We start from the raw sequence: 19,769 nt of genomic DNA on the forward strand, positions 1-19,769 counted from the left end.
TCAAAAAGAGATGTTGACGTAAAACCATCTCTCTGTGACCCTTATACAACAACCAAGGTAACAGAGAGTGACTGAAGTAAAGAAAAAAGAGCCCTTTATTACAAATAATGCGAGGAATTAAAAATTATTTTTTTCAAATAAGGGTAAATATTATTAACAATCGTATCTGCCCCACAATACTGTTAATAACCTTTCTTATGAAAGTTATACACAGTTTATTATATGAAACCCATAAAACTAATGCAGTGTAATACAACAGTCCTTCAATAAATTCTACCTTCATTAAGGTATAACGTGTTTTGTTTTTGTTGTGTAAGAAAGGTGTTGATTCAACTGCAGTTTGTGGTTCTATTGAATTGTATTGCGTTTTACTGACAGGTGTTTCTATTATTTTGTCCACTCCATTTATAACAGTGAGCATAGGCTAAGCAGCGTTTAGTTTTTCACCAATTAGAGGTTAAAAGAAAAGTACAAAACTTAATACTCACATGTCATTTTAATTATCTAACAATATTATTTACTGACGTTTTCAGATACATTTAGTTACAGAATACAACCATTACACAAAAAGTCCAGCTGATGACAGTATCTCCTCAGTTAAACCTCCTCTATTAGACTCTTGGGCCTGTGTTGATACTGCAGCATCATCTAGTGGCAGTTAACTGTCCCATGAAAATAACATTTGTGTCAGTGGTGAAGGAAGTACTCAGATTCTTTACTTAAATAAAAGTAGTGTTGCCACCGTGGTAAAATACTTAAATTCATTAAGAATGTTACTGAGGTAAAAGTGTGTAAGAATTAGACAGTATCAAAAGTAACAGTAATCAATGCAGACAAGTGTCCTCTGAGAGTGTTATACTGTTGTATAGCATATCATTAGATTGTTAATATTGATTCATCAATATGTAAGCAGCATTATACTGCTGTAGTTGGTTGAGTGGAGCTTCTTCCTGGAGCCAAAATCTATTCAGTTTAATTTAAGACAAAAAAGCAGCAAACTGTTTCATTTGAGATGTTGAAACTATATGTTCGGCATTTTTGCATGAAAAATTATTCTCGATTAAGCAGCTGTCAAAACAATTCATTCATGACTAATTAACTAGTTGTTTAAAGTAAAATTGTACATACAGTTAGTAGTGTGCATCACATTTGAAAAGCTCTTGATATGTTTTCTATGTAAAATCTGACTGAAAAGTCATTATTAACTAATTCTGTGGGGTAAAAAGTACAATTTCCCTTCCTATAAAGTAGAAGAACAAGGAAATAAAGTATTAGTACCTCAACGTTTTACTCTGTAGTACATGTCTGCAGTTGAAGTGACCATTACACTGTAACCTGAGACTCTTCAGGTGGTTGAAGGTTAGCGGGACGTCCTGCTGCTTTCTGGGGTGCTGAAATGTGTGTTCACTGCTGGCCAGCCTGTGTCAACCACAACACACAACAACAGTATGAAGTGGTGTGTATTCAGTGTTTTATTAAACCATTCCATATACAAAACTTAACCCACATAAGTTACAATTTATACATACGATTGTAGATAAAGACGTATAACATACTGCTAAAGCTGAATAAATAATATTTAATATTAAACAGCTTCTTTGTTACCAAATGTACATTCTGCTCATTCATCTTGGCTTAAATACACCTGAACACATAGCGTTTAAATGGAGAGTATCAAGAGTGTCTGTCATGAAAAATAAAATCCCAAACTGTAACAAAAACGTTACCCACACTGCTGTTGACCAATCACAAAACAAACAAACAAACAATCATAAGGCTTTTTAAACACGTGTCCCTTTTACCCCCACAAAGTTTGGAAAAGAACAACAAACTTTAATTTTACTCCAACTACTTCACAGCAGTAGCCAACGATATTGTGGAGGAGTTTGTCTACTTAGAGTTTTACTTAACAAACATCATTACTTATATATAATAATAAAGTGAAAAGCCAGGTATGTGTCAATCTACCTGTAGTGGTGCACAGTGCAAGTCTTCCAAGAGTTAATGGCTTGTTAGACTGAGCAGTCTGTAAATATTTGTACTCCAACCTATTAGATTTCAATCACTACCTCAGTGCTTCCCAAAGTTTTTGGCTTGTGACCCTTTAAAATAAAGAATTGTCTCAATTAATTGTTCAAATGATTTCATTTAAGGACTGAAGGTTACAATATCCAGTATTAGATAAGTCAGAGAAAACTTTTGTGTAACTATAATATAATGTCGTGACCCCTGAGATTTATCTTGGGACTCACACAGGATGGGAACTATTAGACTATGAGTTTAAACTGAGAGTATTTACATCCACACCATCAGACGCACCATGTATCCCCACAGTGTTCACTCAATATGAATGTAAACACTTTAAAGCTCAAAGTCAGCACTCAAAAGGTCCAGTGTGTAACATCGAGGATTATCTATAGGCAGAAATACAATATAATACTCTTCGTATGTTTTTATAAAGAGTATAATCACCCGAAAATAAGAATTGTTTTTAATCTACAGAGGGAGCAGGTTCTCTTCTACGGAGTACGCCATGTTTCTACAGTAGCCCAGAACAGTCAAACCGAACCCTGGCTCTAGATTGGGTGGAGACATTATTTGCGAGTTTTCCGGCCACCGTAGTTTCTCCTTCATGCTTGGAACGGGAGGGTGAAGTGAGGGAGTTGGTATGTGCAACCACACCGCTAGATGCCACTAAATCCTACACACTGCACCTTTAAACTCAATGCTGGAGTAAGCATCAACCAAATACTGTCAGACTGGAGTGGAAATACAGAACAAAATGTGTATGTTCAGACAGTACTAAGGATATCTCATACAATGACATTTGCAAGTGTAAAAAAAAGAAAACCAGATGCAACAGTTCTCTATTGTAACATCAGCCTCACAGATGCAAATAATAAAACCAGACTGCAAAAAAAGAGAGTGCGGTGTTATAATAGCACAGTCAAGTTAGAGTCAATATCAAAAAAGTCAATGCTGCATCAACAAAGACCTCTTTACTAAAGTCCAACCTTCACCCTCTTTGGAATTTCTATCATTTCAACCCTGCTGAGTCTTCCAGCAGACGAGGAGGTCGAATGTTTTGGCACAAAAATCAGTTTGTAACAGCGTCTTATCAGCCACGCAGAGAAGAGTGTATGAAACGGTTGACAGAGGATATTGGCAGCATAAATAAGGTTGTAAATAATGTTAACAGACTGTTAACCAGTTTTTAACTGAGATCTTCTCACTTCATACGGAACTGGATCTTCTCGAGCACTGCATACAAACATAATTCTTTACATAAATAGAGTTAAAACTATTCATTCACACTGCTGGACAGATATTTTCCTAATATGGCCTGTTTGTCCACAGAGTCTGCTTGTGTGTAGATCTTCAGTACGCAGTTACACACGTTTGTGTGTGTGTGTGTGTGTGTGTGTGTGTGTGTGTGTGTGTGTGTGTGTACTCCTCAGTATAACACCAGCGAAAGGCTTCTGTACAGCTCAGGACTGCCCGTCCTGTCTCTGTGCTCCAATCACATGAGGGTTGAACTGAGAGATTATGATGGTGATGTCATCGCGGTACATGCGAGCCAGCTCCTCGGGCAGCGACAGCATTTTCGACAGCCTCTCGTGGTCAACCGTGCCAAACTCGTTGTTTCCCACTGCGTGCCGTATCAGGTGGGTTGATGAGTTCTGATCCTCGAAAGCTGAGGACACGCGAGCCTTTCTCTCTTCGAGCAGCCCCTGCATCTGTCCCAGGGTGACCTTGTAGCCTCCGACTTTGAGGGGCTGACGCTGGTGCACCCCTGTTAAATATTCCCCCACAATACGAACTACTTCCTGTCTGTGGAGAGTCTCCCAGAGGCCGTCAGAGCCAATCACCTACAGGGACACACAGAGGAGAGTGGGGGTCAGAAAACACATGGTTGTAACATCAGATGAGCCAAGTTACTCACATAATTACTGAGAAAATGAGGTTCTTCTTACAAAACAGATAATGAAAAACTAATTCTTTCTACACAAACAAAACCTTTGTCTGCAGATTTAGCCATACAACAAGCAATCATGAGTCTAGAAGCAAGATAAATCCTTTTAAAGAAAGACAGCTCTGTTTTTTTGTCATTTTGTTTTGAAAAACACAGTTCACTCATTTTTGGAGTACAAAAAGATCCAAATGGGTGCAGCTCTTTTTTTTTTTAGGAAACCATCTCGGATGAACACAATGGTACAAACACCAGAATGAGGTGAGAAGCCAGATCCACAATGTGTCTTAATATCATTTTAGTGTTTTGTAGAGGGTAGCAATTTCCTAGCCTGGTTCCAGACTTCTTAATGACAGCATCTCCATTTATTCAGCAGTTCAAACAGGTCGGGTGTTGCACCCACTGACGGCTGTTAACACCTCTTGGGTAAACCGTTAAACAATTAAGAATGTGGATGTCATCTTCCTACATAGCTAGCTACATCTATGCAGAAATGTGACAGAAAAATGGTGACAAACTTGAATGGAGATCCACGAAGCTGTACGAGCTGTCAGAAGTGGACTTACAGAAATGACAACTTTTAATGTGGTTGATACAGTACGTTTGAAACTTTGTATTTTGGGAGAGGATTCGTAGGTGATGAAAATGTGCCTCCTCTCTCACCATGAAGCGGTCCTGTGGCCGCAGTCTGTGGTACGTGATCTCGGGCTCAGCGGTCAGGTAAGGGGGTGTGTGGTAGTTTGGAGGGATAAACTTGGTGTGCTCGTTTTCGTGGAGCTGATCAGGTCCAGACTCCAACACACGCTTCTGCAGTTCAATGCTCCACTTGAACTTCACGTCCCCAAATGCACGAAACGGCATGAGGAGGCCAAGCAACCGGTCCTGATAAAGGAGATGACAGAAAGAGGGGAAGAGGATTTAATAAATGCTGTAACAACAGCAACCACTTTAAGAAAATTAGTAGGTGTAGTACCTGTCGTATAACTGTCTTCCTCTCAGATGGAGGGTGTTCACCCCGTATCCGAGCCATCTCTTCCTCATTCTGGGCACTGTGATCATTAGAGAGTGTGTGAGCGCTGAAGGAACCATCCTCCTCCTGCACCCCCAACACTGCCCGAGCATCTCCTGCGTTGGCTATAAACCTTTAGGAACAGAGAGGGAGAGAAGAAGCAAGGCTAAAAAAAAGGCTGCTAAAGATAGATAAAGTTATGTAACACTTTGACACATTGACAAGAATGTGTGTGTGTGTATTTTTTCTCCGTACAGGTCTGGTCCATCGATGTGAGCCACGCAGGCCGTTGCTCCAGAAAAGGCCACTCTCAGAACCCAGTAGTGCAGGAAAGCATTCGGGTCTCCAACCTAAATGGCAAAATAACACTGTGGGCCTCCGCACAGGATACAGTTCATGGTTTAAATTACAGGGAGAGGCGATGACAACTGAGCTCCTCTTAAATCTATAAAAGTTTAAATTTGGATGCTCACAATCTTTTTGTACTGCTGCCATGGGCCAAAGGCGATATTCAATCTAATATGTGAAACGGCACTCAAGTCCTGTACTCAGACAAAATTTAATGGCTTGCAATTTGATTCAGACTTCGGTGACTGAGAATCTGATGCAGGGCAACATATTTTTAAAGTCTTATCATGAACTTGTGCCTGACCATCTAGTTGTTAACAATGAAGGCTTACGCCAGTGCTCTGGGCTAAGAACACTGTAATTTCAGGTTAAGCTTTGTTTAAGCTTAATTTACATGGATTTTACATTAATTACAGTTAAAGAAGGTCCTAATGTAAAATATGTACATTGAAATTCAAGATAAAGAGAGGAAGAGGAAATTCAGCCTCAAAGCATTGACTTCAGTTATTTAAACTTAACTAAATATCAAGCAATTTGAGTTACAGAAAGGTTTAGCATTTAGGAGGATCTATTGGCAAAATGGAATATAATATGAATTACTGTTTTCTTTAGTGTATAGTCACCAAATAGGAATTATTGTGTTTTTGTTACTTTAGAAGCTCATTAACACAAGATGCCTTTAGTAGGACCAGCAGCAACGTTTCACATTAAGACAGCAGACTGTTCCTACCTGAGCTTCCAAGGAAATGTCATTGTCCAGCCTCTTAAAGGCATTCAGCAACGCTTCACGGGTATCTGGAACTTCGCCTGGGCTGAAAACAGAGACAGAGCAATATGTGTGCTGCAGATAAGAGAGGAAGCCAGAGGTCGAGAACAGAAACCGGCAACAGTAATATTGGCAAAACAACAGATGGGCCAGTGTTGGTGTGGGCATGTTGCTACAAGATACAGTTGAAGATAAAATAAGAAACTAGGAAGTCCAGTTTGAAATGTTAACAAAAAGCATTTTTTCTTTTGAAACTGGACTGTACAGCTCAAGAATGTTCTCTTCTGTCTTAATGGTTTTAAGTATTCGTTAGAAATATTTTGGTGTATCCTCTGCCGTGTTTCTCTGTCCTCACCTGGTGAGATCTATTAGCTCCTGCCAGTAGGTTCGGAGGCTGTTGAAGTAGAGAGTCTGAGCCTCCCTGGTGAAGTAGTCATTGGGGTGTTTGTGCCACTGCAGGATGGGACTGAGGGCCCTGCCAGCCTCCACTGCTGCCTCAAGCTCGCACAGTGTGTCGTGGGGCAGCAGAGACACCGCTATGTAGTAAAACAACCTCTCACTCAGTGCCTGGCAGAGAGGAGGAGAGTTAGAAACTTACACAATTCCCAAGAAAAAACAATGTCAATGAAACAGGATACAGAAGAAAACCAGGTCTTCCACTTGCATTACACGTTTAAAATGTTCCTATATTAACTAGATACATATTGTCTTCTTTTACACTGTGCATAATGCATCCCTGCTTGCTGTTTACAATTATGTGATAACAGAGTTATCATTACCTGTGCACATGCACATCCAGCATGACCATCAAACACACCCAGCAGCATTCCTCGTGTCTGCAGGCATGTGGCAGCACTTCGACGGTCTTCTATAGGGGCGTTGGCTGGCAGCTGATTACTCTCAAAACCCATCACAGATGACACATTCTTCCCATCAAACTCCGGCACCTAGAAACCCCAACACATAGAAATGGTAAGATGAAAACATAAATACAGAGATGGTAAAAACAAAAGAAGTGTTTTCTGTGTGCATGAATGAACCCCACAAACCTTGAAGCTGTACTCGTTGGCTTTCAGAATAGAGTTGACCTGTGGGGGTGTGAGGATGTAGCTGCGGAGCACTGAGGTTGTTTGGTAACTTCTTGAGTGCTGGTGGCTCTGCCATACATGAGAGGGCCGTCTTAAGGCAGGTTGCTGAGTGATGGGTCCTAGCTGGGACTGGTGTTGTTGGCATGGTAACAGACTGGAGGCCAAGGCCTTTGTACGAGGAAAACCCCTGAGCAGCTGGGATGTCACATGCATGGCTGAAGGTGCACTGCAGGCACATACACAAACAGCATGATGTATACAAACCTACTGAAGAGGAACACTCCTATTTTGCATGTATTTAATACAGAGCTCAGAGGAACAGCATTCAGATAGCTGGATGGGCTTTTATTAAGATGGAGTCATCTACAGCAGAGGTTCTCAAAGTTCTTCTGTTGTGTCCCCATTCAGAAGCCGAAAATAGTTCACACCCCCCAGTGATCGTGGGAATCGGGAAATAAAAACGTTAAATTTTAGTAAGATAAACGTCAGCATGATTGCATCAACAAACAATTTTTTTGCATAAATCATATTCTTCCAACTTAGCTTCACTGCATGTTTGTCCCCTGGTCACCCTCGTCCCACCTGCAGTGAGAAACACTGACCTACAGAGAGTCAGAGTGAGTCAGGTCAGAGGGATATTATGTGAGGAGGTTTAGAAGGTGGGGGCAGGTTGGTAACAGGGCCTTAAATTAGAGAGACAGAGAATCAGTGACAGCTTGGGGAAATGTATTTGAATAATTATGGCCAGTAAAGGGCTCTTATTGGCAGGTAGAAAACAACAGATGGGAGTGAGGAGAAAGAAGAGGAGATTAGGGATGGAGAGCACAGTGGTAACGGTGGTGTATGTGTGTGGAGATATATATATTGAGGTGGCTGGTAGAATTTGAATATTCACCAACCATTTGGCTGGTGGTCAAAAAAGAAAAATGTGCACCCTGATAACACCTAGTTAAAACAATGCAATGCAATAAATCCTACCCTCAGTAAGGTTATCAACTTGTTCAGTATTTGTTAAAATTGCTTTAGAGAAGTGTTGATTTGACTTTTTGATCACTACAGTGCGGTTGAATTACATTGTGTTACACTGACAAGCCTTTTATTACTTTGTCAAACCTATTTCTATAAATAGCGAACGCTAAATAGAAAACACCTCTCTGTATTACTCAATACAGTTCAACAGCAGGACAAATGACAGCCTCCAAAATGACCATAGAGTTGAATGAACTCCTCTCTAAAAACAGAACCTTCATGAAGATATGGCAGGACGTTTGTATTAGATTACATTAGGTGGTGTTGGGTCTGTTTGTAAAAATGAAACTGAAATGTATTTAGATTTCCTCTGATTTATCAATCTTGCATGCACATTCTGCTGAACATCCTGCTCAATGTGCATTCAGTGCAGGGAACGTCAAACCTAGGAGATATTAATATAGGGATATTATAGAGCCTTATACAAAAATACAGCAACAACGGCTGACTTTTGATAGTTTCAGATCAGATCACAAGAAAATGTGTATCGTGGAATAGGACCACCAGAGCATGTACTGGGGTCTGGCTTGAGTTACAACCCTGCTCTCTTCTCCAACTACAGGTCAGCAGGTCTACACACCCGATTAAAAATAGCTTTGGCAAGAATCTCAGCCCTGACATTTAGATCTTGAGAAATGTTCTGTCTGGTTATGACCCAGTGAACTGGATCCTGACTGCGTCTCTCCATATAAGCTGTCCTCATTGCTTAAGTAAGTTAAGTGCAGTTCGTCAGGTGGGTGGGGAAATCTCCTATTAGTGAGTCTGCTTCTGGAGAAAGATGCAGAAGTTCAGGTGATGTCTGCTCAGGTAGAAATCTATCTATGTCTCAGTGAAAATGTCCGACAGGCTGTAACCCTGTTGAGTAGCAGTAAGCTGGGCAAACTCAAACTGTGTATGAGTCAGACAGACCACAGAGGGCCCGTCCCAGCTCTGAGCTCTGCAAGAAAGTTGCCATGTTTGTTGACATCACGACCCTCCCTCCCTCTCTCTCTCTCTCTCTCTCTCTCTCCGAGCTCGGAGCACAGGAAGTCTACACAACCGTAAGCTAATAGCGAGAACCTGCGACACAGAGCATCAGTCTCAGAGCTGAGGGAGGCTACCAAACAGTAATGTAACAGATATTAACATTAGCTCTGCGATGGAGACGACGTGCGTCAGTTAACTAGGCAGCCCAAAATAATCATGCTAATAGAGGCTAGTGGTTTCTGGGTTACACCCACCAACAACCGTCAAACTGGGTAACGTTAGCTCACGTTAAACACCATGGCAACGGCTGAAAACAGACCTAACAGTCGACAAATGAGCAGAGAAAGTCAGACTAACCTTAACCGAAGGATGTGAAGAAGTTATTGAAGTTCATGGCTGAACACCGACCCCTTTGGTCTGTATCATCCTGGAGCGCCGCACAGCGACCTGAACGCTGATTGGCTGAGCTCGGACAGCCGCGATGACGTCAGGTCACTCCCATACGTAAGATAAGGGGCCTTTTAAAAATCAGAGCTGCAGCTTTTATTGACCCACTAGCAATATTTGAAGAGGAGGAGGTCAGTGTTAATATGATAATAATACTATGAGAGCCTCTCTCTGTAATCTGCAGCAATTGAGGGATTGTTACGGCATAAAACAATGAGACAGGAACACATAAATATACGCATAAATCTTATAAAAACATTGTCCACAATAGGGTATTACACCTAAAAATTATAAAATATTATATTGGTGTCTAAATCTATATAGTCTCACAGTATATGCCATCACTCACATTTCTTGATGACATAAAGATTTACTCTATGTCATCGTAGGAAATTCCATTATTGGAAATACATTTGGCGAAGAAATTGTGTTTTATTACAACTACCTCAAAAATAAAACTCAAAACAATACTGTCAAAACACATATCAAAATATTTTAATCAATAAAAACAAAGTCTTTACAAAAATTAGCATATTTACATTATGGAACAGCAGTGAAAATACTGTATTTGTAAATAAAAGTACAAAAAAAAGAGCTGCACAAGCTGTGAACAGTAAACATGTTTGAGAGAAATGCCACTAAACAACACTGACACTACCAATTACTATCATTTCAAATCAGAAATCTATCGTCCACCAGAGTCTTGTTGACGAGGTTCCTCCTTCCGAGAGCGTTACGTATCAAGCGAAATATCTGTAATAAATTAGATGGTTTTCAAAACGTTTTTTATTAGAACAGTGAAGTTAACATACTATATACACACTATATACTGACCATTTGCTGTACGTATGTAAGCACAGCTGCAAGCACAAAGCTCTGAGATCCCAGGTCGACAACACAGAAGAACAAAGTATCAAAGATCAGCAACGTGGCCTCGTTTCCATAAAACAGCACATCACTGAAGGAGTGGGCCTCATCTGTAGTGAGAAATGCAAACAGACATCATTATGTATACACACGTGAACAAACAGTAATGTACAGTCTTCCAAAAGGTCATTACCGTTGTAAAAGATGCTTTTTTCACTGGGTTCAAGAAACTCCATCCCTATGACCCTCTCAAACATCAGCTTGTCCTTCACTATATAGTCCATGTCAGAGTGGGCCTGAAGTAAATAACGCAACATTAGAGACAGAACCAGCTCGTCTGTATGAAATATGAAAACAACTTGTATAATCTTGTATAACTTGTATATATAACTTGTTTAATCTAACAAATAAATTGATATATAATCAGGTCAAATCAAATTCTGCTTGGTGTGAGTTCATCTGAGTATTTGTACTAACATGGTCTATAATGGATCCCAGGAAATGGTTCATGGTGTGGTAGGCTCTGGCGTTCTGCTCAAACTGGTTAGCCGAAGATGCATCCATCAGCCGTGATGGCCTGCTCCTCTGGAGCAGAGGAGACAAGCAATTAGGAATGTTTTTTTCTCTTGGTTTGTTAGTTTATAGCTCAATTACAACACAACAGAGAGAGCACACACCCTGTTGAGCGGCTCCCGTATCCTCTCATACTGCGACCGCAGACGGTTGGTTAGAGACACCTGAAAGGTCTGGATCTCTGTGTTGGGAAGTAGACCTCTCTGGCCACACAGGGACTCCTTGAGACAGAATAAGACAGAGAAGGAAGTCAGAAAGAGGATGGCTATAATGTGAAATCAATAATTTCATAAATATCTACAACTACTAAGACAACATGAAGTCTGTCAGTGTACATACACTCTCTCTTTTCAGATTGTTGTTCATTTCCTCCATGTTTGTATCTGCATGCCCATGTACTGAACGCCCATGAATGTAGTAGCCAAAACAACGGTGAGATAACAGCAGCACAGAAATCTATATAGAAACACAGACAAGATACAATTATGTAAAGCATTACATACAGAGAAAATGTTTAGAATATAATATGAATTTCTACTTACATTACTGATGGAGCAGAGATCTACAAACTGACGGATTTTGTCCTCCACGAAGTGCTCATGAAACACAGTGAAGAAAATCACCTGTAATGATAAATTATTATCTTTTAAAAGGAGCTCTCCACACTTGTACTGTATATTTAATTCATTTCTGAAGAAAGACAGGGAGATGTGAGAGATCAAAGGGAAGTGGGGGAAAAGATGAGAGAAAAGTGAACGGTGGCAGTTTTACCTGTAGAACTCCGATGCAGAGCCACAGCGTGGCTGCAAGACCGTAGCGCAGCATCAGGCTGTATGGAGGGGTGTACACCTGTGCGGAGCGCTCTAACGTTGGCCAGGGGTCCCTCAGGGCCAGGTTAGAGAATCCTAGCACCTGGATAAAGCAGGGTGACGTGTCATCAATGACGAAAAAGGGACGTGACAAAAGTTGCAAAAAAGAAGAGTGCAAGAGTTGATGTGAGATGTACTTCAAGAAAGAAGAGCACAGCCATGATCTGAAAAGTTGGGCTGATCTTGCGGATGGTCTGGATCTCGTTCCATTCATTGGCCACAAAGTAGGTCCTCCAGATGCTGACTGGAGAGGGGTCACGTTTTGGCTCACCAGTAGCTGAAACAGCAGCGAATACGGTGAAGGGAATGAAACAGCCGCTGGATAATTACTTCTTATGAATACTGCGAGTAAATATGTTTGTACCTTGCACAGGCCTGCTGGCTTTGCTTCGTGGCCTCTCCCAGTCAATAAAGAATATATCAACTGACACCTGAAGGATCAGCTTGTGGAGAAACTGGATAGCCTGAATACAAATACACAAAACCAAACGTTTTTAAATATTCTAATAGAAGCAAAAAATCTATCTTTTAAAAACAATACTGCTAATTTTACATCTGTCCAGTACGTGTCTAACCTTGAGAGCGAAGGCACAACCAATGTATGTCACAAACTGCTCCTCCTGAGCAGGTAGTGGTAACAGCACTGACACAAACTGTTGGGCCTAAACAGACACAAACACAAATGAATCCCAGAAACCAGCAAATATTAAATCACACCTAAATCTAAGCATTCAAAAAAAATGTTCAGGCAAAGAAGGTAAAGGAAGAAAAGGACTTGCCTTTAACGTCTAAAGAGTGCAGAGAGGAAAAGAAAAGTCCATGCAAAGACAAAAGAAAAACCTTGTGTTTTAAAAAGAAATACAGTTTACATGTCTCAAATGAAAAAGCTGCAGAGAGAAGATACTGGTACAAACATTAAAGACCCCTCAGGTATGACAATCATCCTCAACGAGCCTATAAAAGACAGGCCCAAAGGAATTAAGACTAACCTTGTAAAAGATGAGCCAGTAAAGTCCAGTTCCCACAGTGACGGCGAAGAAAACATTGGCCAGATCTCCGGCATAAAACAACAAAAACTTCAGCATAGTCTGAGGCGGAAGGAGGGAGAGACTAACATTACTTCCAATTTAAACCAACATACTGTGTGTATTTAAGAGGCTCACATATTGACATGTTACAGACGCAGTACCTCCACATCAATTAGCGGAGAGGCAATCCTCCTCTTCCAGCTGACTGTCTTCAGCAGAGAGTAGAGCACGGCCACACCACCCATCACACCTAGAGCAGTCTGTGCACATACAAAAATATCAGAGCCACAGTTGATACTGTATCACTGCGTGCACATAAACACTAAAAATCACCATCATACATAAGAAATTCCCAACCATAATTCAACCATACTCACATCTGTCTTAGCGCGAGCCTCGTTCTGATCCATCTCATACTCCACAGAAAACGTTATCTATAAAAAGATACATTTGTTTAATACATAAGCTGACCAATAGCTTGTTTTTTAGATGAATAAAGAGACAGTAATGTTTTTATTTCAATAGAAAGCCTGCTAAGAAAACAATCTAACTGCAACTTCATTTTTACATTGAGACCATCAGCTAGTTCTGTTTGTGTGTATTGCTATCTCTGTGAGGATCAATTTCGGTTTTATACCATTGTAGTAACAACTGACAACTTCAAAGGACTGTTTGAAGGTTAGGATTAGGTTTAGGTTAGGATTGGGGTTAGGGTTGTGGTAAGGCATTCAGTTGTGATGGTTAAGGGCTAGAGAATATGTCTGTATTCCAGTGAGAGTCCTAGATGTACAAACACCTCTCTGTGTGTGTGTGTGTGTGTGTGTGTGTGTACTTACAGACACAGCTTGTGTATCGATGGGAACATCTCTGTAGGTCACAGTCATTAGAGGGGGGAATACCTGTCCTTCCTGGGTTCGTGGAACTAGCTGAAACCTACCAAACACACACACACACACACACACACCCCCCAACACCCAACACCCACCCCCCCACACACCCCCCACACACACACACACACACACACACAATGTCTCACAAAGCAGTTACAAACAGAAGCCTTCACTTTTTTTTGTCATGGTGATGTACACATTGTGATGGAGCTGTTATGGGAATTGTTTTGAAAAAGCTAATGTGCTTGTAGCTGCCAAAACATAAAGTATATGCATGATTGAGTATAACCAAACTGTATGTGATGACATTATTTAAGGATAAAAGCTGCTCGGAGAAGCTTCTCTCTGTGTGTCTGTGTAAAATTATCCAATTCATATATCAACTGCACGTAAACTGTTGTCAGGTGAAGACTGCAAGCATTGAAAGGCAGTAGCCTTACTCGCACAGAGAGAGAGAGAAAGAGTGTTGTGAGAAGCAGCATCCCGGGGAGAGCCTGTCTTCTGGCCTTAATGATAAACATGCACCTGCTTGTAACAAACAGTGATATTCGAGTATATGCTGCAGTGCAACCAATTTCTCTCCAATCTCATGTGCATCTTTCCGTAAATGGAGGCTCTTGTTTGCAACTATTGTTTCTGTTTGCCACGACAGAGCCCACCTTATTTTGACACTGCTGGCTACACGGATGATTTTAGGCGGGGAACTCATACTCTTCTCTCTTCCACTCAGTGTGTCAACAAGAAACATACGTCGAGACAGGTACCAGTTCTTCATGCTCTCTGGAAATAGATAAAATATATTAAAGCAATGCACACACACATACGTATGCAGACACACAAAAAAATTGAATCCCACCTTGGTTGATGAAGCGTCCATTGTATTGCTGGTTATAAACTAGTGTAGGCAGAGGGAGTAGTTTACTGTTCTCTCCTCCACCAAGATCCATAAACACATCATAGAACAACGGCTCTGGGTGGGTATCCAACAGCTTCGCTACTGAGAGATCACACTACACACACACACACAGCTTATAATACAACTGGGATTGCAGGAGAGATTGTGCACCGTCTCTGAACTAAATGAAAGAAGTAACACTCACACTTTGTTGGTAAGCGGTTCCAAAGCTGAAGGCTGCAGCCTGTTTGGTTGTTGTATCCGGACAAAGCTAAAAGAGAAGGAGAGAAGAAGGGACATGGTGTGGAGTAATTAACAGCCTCCTTTATGTTTATGGTGGGAAACAATGATTAGGATTTGGCCCGACCAAGTCGTTTGGCATTTTACCTGGAGATTACTTCCTCCTACGGGTTCCCATCTGAGGAACTCTCCTCTGACATTGTAAACAGCAGCAAGCAGCTTAATGTCAGTGTTCTGCCAAAAAAACAGAATATGTCAATTAAAAGAACATTTTATTAACCTAGTAAGTTTATTGCTCAATTTGTAGGTTTTATAGTGCTATTATTTCTAGTTCTTCCTTTGCTATGTTCCTTATCGGGATAACTTGAAGACTTACCTTGTTTCTTCCTCTGAAACTGAACCCAATAGGAACAGGATCGGTCTGAAGCACTCGACTGGCCAGTCCTGGTTCGTCACCATAGTAAAGCCATGGGAGATTATTTCTCCTGGAGAAAGAATGACCAAAGTGCTTACTATGCACTCTGGGTGAAACTAAATTACAGTATAGGGGAATAAAACCTGCAAAGATAGCACAGTGTATACACATATGCCATGATAGTGTTGATTACCAGTAAGAAATGTCTTGAGTTGAGCTCAAAGCAGCTCTGGATCTAAAGATGGTGTTAAAGAGACCACAGGCATCTGTGGACAAGCCGCTGAAGGAGTGCATGTTCATGACACACATGTTCCCTAGAGACTGACATGCCGTCAGGTTGGAGAAGACCTGTAACCACACAACTTGTTCATGCATAGCAGCTGAAACACACACACAATGTTTAAAGCAAAATGTTTGGTTATGACCACCAGAACTTGCTCCCTATGATGTCAGATAAAGAAAATTGGAATTACGAGGCAGGCTGCTGACGAGGAGTACAGGTTGTTGACGAACCAGGCGGACTGGATGCTGACCTTCTGCAAAAGGAACAGAACAGACAAAACAACTCAGAATACACAAAAATAAACAAAAATAAAGTGAGCAAGTGAAAGAAGAGAAGGAGACTCACCAACTGAGCATAGTTGACACTAGGATTCACATTGGTGGAGAGGCTGCCTGGAGGGATACATAATCCTCCTGCCTGGAATCACATACCAACCACTGATGATACATATATTCTATGAATTACTGAATGGTGTGTGTATGATGGGTTAAGGAGAGGGTCAGAGCTCACCAGGACATTAGGAGGGTTACAGTCACAGGAGGTGTTAATGAAGGTGGCCTGACATCTCTCACACCTGAAAGACAATTTTTAAAACTATTTCATCCCTTTTATACTGTACAAAGTAAACCTGGAATCAAGTCAAACTTTATTCAAACTCAGTCAGCACAAAACCAGTGGTAAGAGAGAGTAAACAGGCATAAGTAATTTGTAAGAACAAACTAAATCAAATCTGTCCTTGCAATATTGGGAGCCACAGACTAGTGCTCATGGGGGGCACAGAGGGTTGAAGACAGGGGAGACACACTGGGGACATGAGATGTGGATCTGGAACAACCATAAGTCAAGCTCAAAATGATGAGAGGTGCCAGAGAGATAGAAACATAACAAGAGACAAATTTAAATGAGGTTCTTTTGACAGACTTTTGACCATCAATCCATGAATCAATGGAGGATCTGCACTGATTTAAATTCCTCATTGAACTGTGGGTTTGTACTGGGGTCCTTATCTATTAGATAACACGGACACTTGAATTGAATAACTCCCTAAAGGTTTGTTCAGTCTTCTTAAAGATTCTTTAACACAATTACTATTGGTTTAGCTTTAGAATATTCACATTAGTAGACGCCACTGAAATCACAATACTCCCTTCAAAATGTTTATTTTTGTGTCTGCTATGCTGCAGATCAAATAACCAAGTAAAAGACTCCAGTCACTTAGTATTGACTTTCGTAGAGCTGAGGGAAGAATGGTCAAAACTCTGGAGCAGTAAAGACTGAGATATCCTGAGTTTAAGCTCCAAAACCAGTGGATCCTACAATTTACATTGCCTAAAACATTTAGTGTTAGACCCTTCCTGCCTGGTTAATGTGTGAACCTGGATATGTCAGTGTTTCCACTGTATGGTATAAATACGTACCTGTCTCCACTGCTGTTTGGTACAGCCAAAGCAGGGGCATTTCGATTACACGTTTCACACCTGGCCTCATCCAGAAGGTTTCCATTGACATCTCTCTCCACTGGAAAACATAACCCATGTTCAGCAATAAAAATTAATCTTCTGCCTCGTATTCACTTTCGAAGTGTAATGATACCATCCATCAGTGGTCTATATATATAAAAATAGATATAGGAAAATCTCATATACCCTAGGAGATAAGAAAATCATATGTTTTATTTTCTGGTATAAAAGAGAAACACTGTATGCTTTATCATGGGCCTTTTATTGGCAACACAATTAGAAATGTCAGAGTTGTAGAGAAACACTGGGGTGGGGAACCTAAAATGGCACTATAACACACCCATGTGGCATAACATGAATATATTAATTGCAAATAGGGTACTGGAATTAAATTTAATTCAAAAGGCATCAATAAGATTGGAGATTTATACAATGACAAAAGTATGCCAAGTTTTCAGGAATAGTGACACCTCTTTGACCTGTCTGGCTCATATTGGTGACTCACCCAGGACACTGCCTTGTGGGCACTTGCAGTTCCCCTCATCGGTGAGACTGCCCGGACAGCGAATACACTCAAACCCGCCTGTAGTTACTGCCTGTAAAGAAAGACAACTTGTCAAGAAAGCATTATCACAAATAGTATTAGAAACTGTTTGTGCATTATTTGCAGTATAATGTGAAATGAACAGCAATAAAAGACATTAAAGGTAAATTGCACATACAGGCTTGTCACTGGGACACAGCTGACAAGTAATGGACCCCTTATCAGTAGTGAGAGTTTGGTACCCAGTTATGCAAATGCAGCTCAGTCCTGCAAAGAGAGAGAAACCAATATAAACAGTACATACAGTTAGTGGGAACAGAGGATGTTGTACAGTGTTGAGTTCTGAGATATCAGGTCACAAAGGCCAGTGGTTGAAAAAACTAAAATAACAAGATTACATGCTTTACAGGAAAAAAAAGTTTAACAGATTAAAAACAAAAATACAATAGGGCGAGTAACAAAATTTGTTATTGAAGTTTTTTTTTGAGACAATTAATTGATGAGTCAATTGACAGAAAAATAATTAGTTCACAGCAAAAATGCCAAACATCTCACCCAGTTCCAGCTTCATATTAATTATTTATGAGGATTTTTTGCTTTTCTTTGTCTTATGTGATAGTAAACTGAATATTGTGTGGTTTTGCACTGTTGGTCTGAGGAAAGCAGCAATTCAATGACATTGCTTTAGGAAATTGAGATGGGCATTTTTCACTATTTTCTGACATTTTATAGGCCGAACTAAAACGTATCGGTAACGAAAATAATCATCTGTTTTACTTTTAAACATATGAAGAAATTGGGTTGATTAATTCATAAAAGGTGGAATACAGTTTAGTACTTTGTTTGACTCTTGATTCTGCACATTTTAGCCTTATCATGACACATATTGACATAGGGAAATATTATTAACATTAAAATACATTCATATTCTGGATATAGATTTCAGCCACATTGCCCAGATCTTCAGTCGTCTATGGTTGCAGGCATTGACTTTACCCCATATTAATCCAAACAGCACACTGTGAATTATGTTTTAGGGGAGGATTGCCCCTTTAATGGTCCTCTAACCCAGTGGTTGTCTCACCTTGGGACCCACATCTTCTCATGGTCAAAATCACTTTTTTAAACCAAGCAAATGTATTTTTAAAACAAATATAAAATGCCATTATAACCTTTTTTTTTTTAACAGACATTTGTGTCAGACATCAGATAGCTAACCAATTAATTAAAATGTTATTGTTTTTCCCCACACAGCCACCTTTGGGTACCATTGGCAGTACATAGTAACGTTATGGCGACCCAACCATTGAGACATGCTCTGATCTTAGCTCGCAGGTTATTAACTGATTTTGTAAATATCGTCGTCATTTGCAGCTAGCTTTTAGCTAACTGGGACCTTACTCGTTGCGGTTTCTTTGCGTCGTGCGCGGCCGGAACAGCTCAAAGTTAAAGTTAATTTGTTTTTAAAAGACTAAAATGCCACTTTCCAGCGTCAGTAAATCAGTTCTTGGGATGTTGTGTGTGCGTTAACCGACCTGTTGTGCTCCGTTGCTGGTTTGGACCGCACCTCGCACACGAGAGACTCGAGATATCGAAAAATTCTTCCGCACTACAATCTGTAGGAGCTTTGTAGGGCACGATAAACTGCTGGCAGTTCAGTAGTCCGCTGTTTATTAAAAGGAATAATGTTAGAGGCACTTTGTGTCTGTTAACAACGAGCGGCAGCGTCCCCGTCGCCATGGTAAACATCGGTCTTCCTTTTACCCACAATCCCATTCCTCTTGCGTGATGACGTTGACACCAGATTTATGTGTGCGTCGCAAAAAAACAAAAAAAAGAAGAAGAAATGACATGGTTGGTTAAATGCTAAATGTCAGCCAATTTAATTGTAATTTTAGAAACTTTTTAGTATAATAGAGTAATATGATTTACCAAAAAAAAGCCCTATCCTTTAAATTTAATTCATTAAATTCAGTTTTTCAGTCTCATGTGTGTTTTGTTTGTCTTTTATGCATCTGATCCTGTTTGTATTTTCTATGAGGTTTGTTTAAGCCATGGTGTTTGTACATGTATATTTATATA

The 19,769-nt window shown here is 40.4% G+C and overlaps 2 protein-coding genes across 3 annotated transcripts; both read right to left on the reverse strand.

Annotated features, from left to right (window-relative positions):
- Positions 1-1,454: 1,454 nt before the first annotated feature.
- pdp1 (pyruvate dehydrogenase phosphatase catalytic subunit 1) lies at positions 1,455-9,640 on the reverse strand. Its single transcript, XM_051406418.1, has 9 exons — positions 9,534-9,640; positions 7,143-7,407; positions 6,873-7,040; positions 6,449-6,660; positions 6,058-6,139; positions 5,235-5,329; positions 4,944-5,112; positions 4,634-4,852; positions 1,455-3,869 (listed from the first exon to the last, which is right to left on the reverse strand). The coding sequence occupies exons 2-9, from the start codon at positions 7,392-7,394 to the stop codon at positions 3,489-3,491; spliced, it is 1,578 nt and encodes a 525-aa protein (XP_051262378.1). The 5' UTR covers positions 7,395-7,407; positions 9,534-9,640; the 3' UTR covers positions 1,455-3,488.
- A 456-nt stretch (positions 9,641-10,096) lies between these two features.
- On the reverse strand, positions 10,097-19,466 carry tmem67 (transmembrane protein 67). Of its 2 annotated transcripts, none has more exons than XM_051406415.1 (28): positions 19,223-19,466; positions 17,866-17,954; positions 17,649-17,739; positions 17,102-17,201; positions 16,194-16,257; positions 16,029-16,100; positions 15,874-15,936; positions 15,594-15,748; positions 15,362-15,470; positions 15,133-15,219; positions 14,951-15,016; positions 14,707-14,860; positions 14,510-14,630; positions 13,797-13,893; positions 13,338-13,394; positions 13,122-13,220; positions 12,922-13,020; positions 12,508-12,594; positions 12,297-12,396; positions 12,070-12,209; positions 11,835-11,975; positions 11,606-11,686; positions 11,403-11,519; positions 11,168-11,284; positions 10,968-11,030; positions 10,684-10,786; positions 10,458-10,600; positions 10,097-10,376 (listed from the first exon to the last, which is right to left on the reverse strand). In XM_051406415.1, exons 1-28 carry the CDS (start codon positions 19,461-19,463, stop codon positions 10,296-10,298), a joined length of 2,937 nt encoding a protein of 978 aa, XP_051262375.1. In that variant the 5' UTR covers positions 19,464-19,466; the 3' UTR covers positions 10,097-10,295. The 2 variants fall into 2 exon arrangements, with proteins under 2 accessions (XP_051262375.1, XP_051262374.1); XM_051406414.1 differs by having other exon boundaries at positions 10,968-11,075.
- Positions 19,467-19,769: the final 303 nt, after the last annotated feature.

Source organism: Dicentrarchus labrax, unplaced genomic scaffold (genome assembly GCF_905237075.1).
Source record: "Dicentrarchus labrax unplaced genomic scaffold, dlabrax2021, whole genome shotgun sequence".
In the NCBI taxonomy this organism is placed as follows: domain Eukaryota; kingdom Metazoa; phylum Chordata; class Actinopteri; family Moronidae; genus Dicentrarchus; species Dicentrarchus labrax.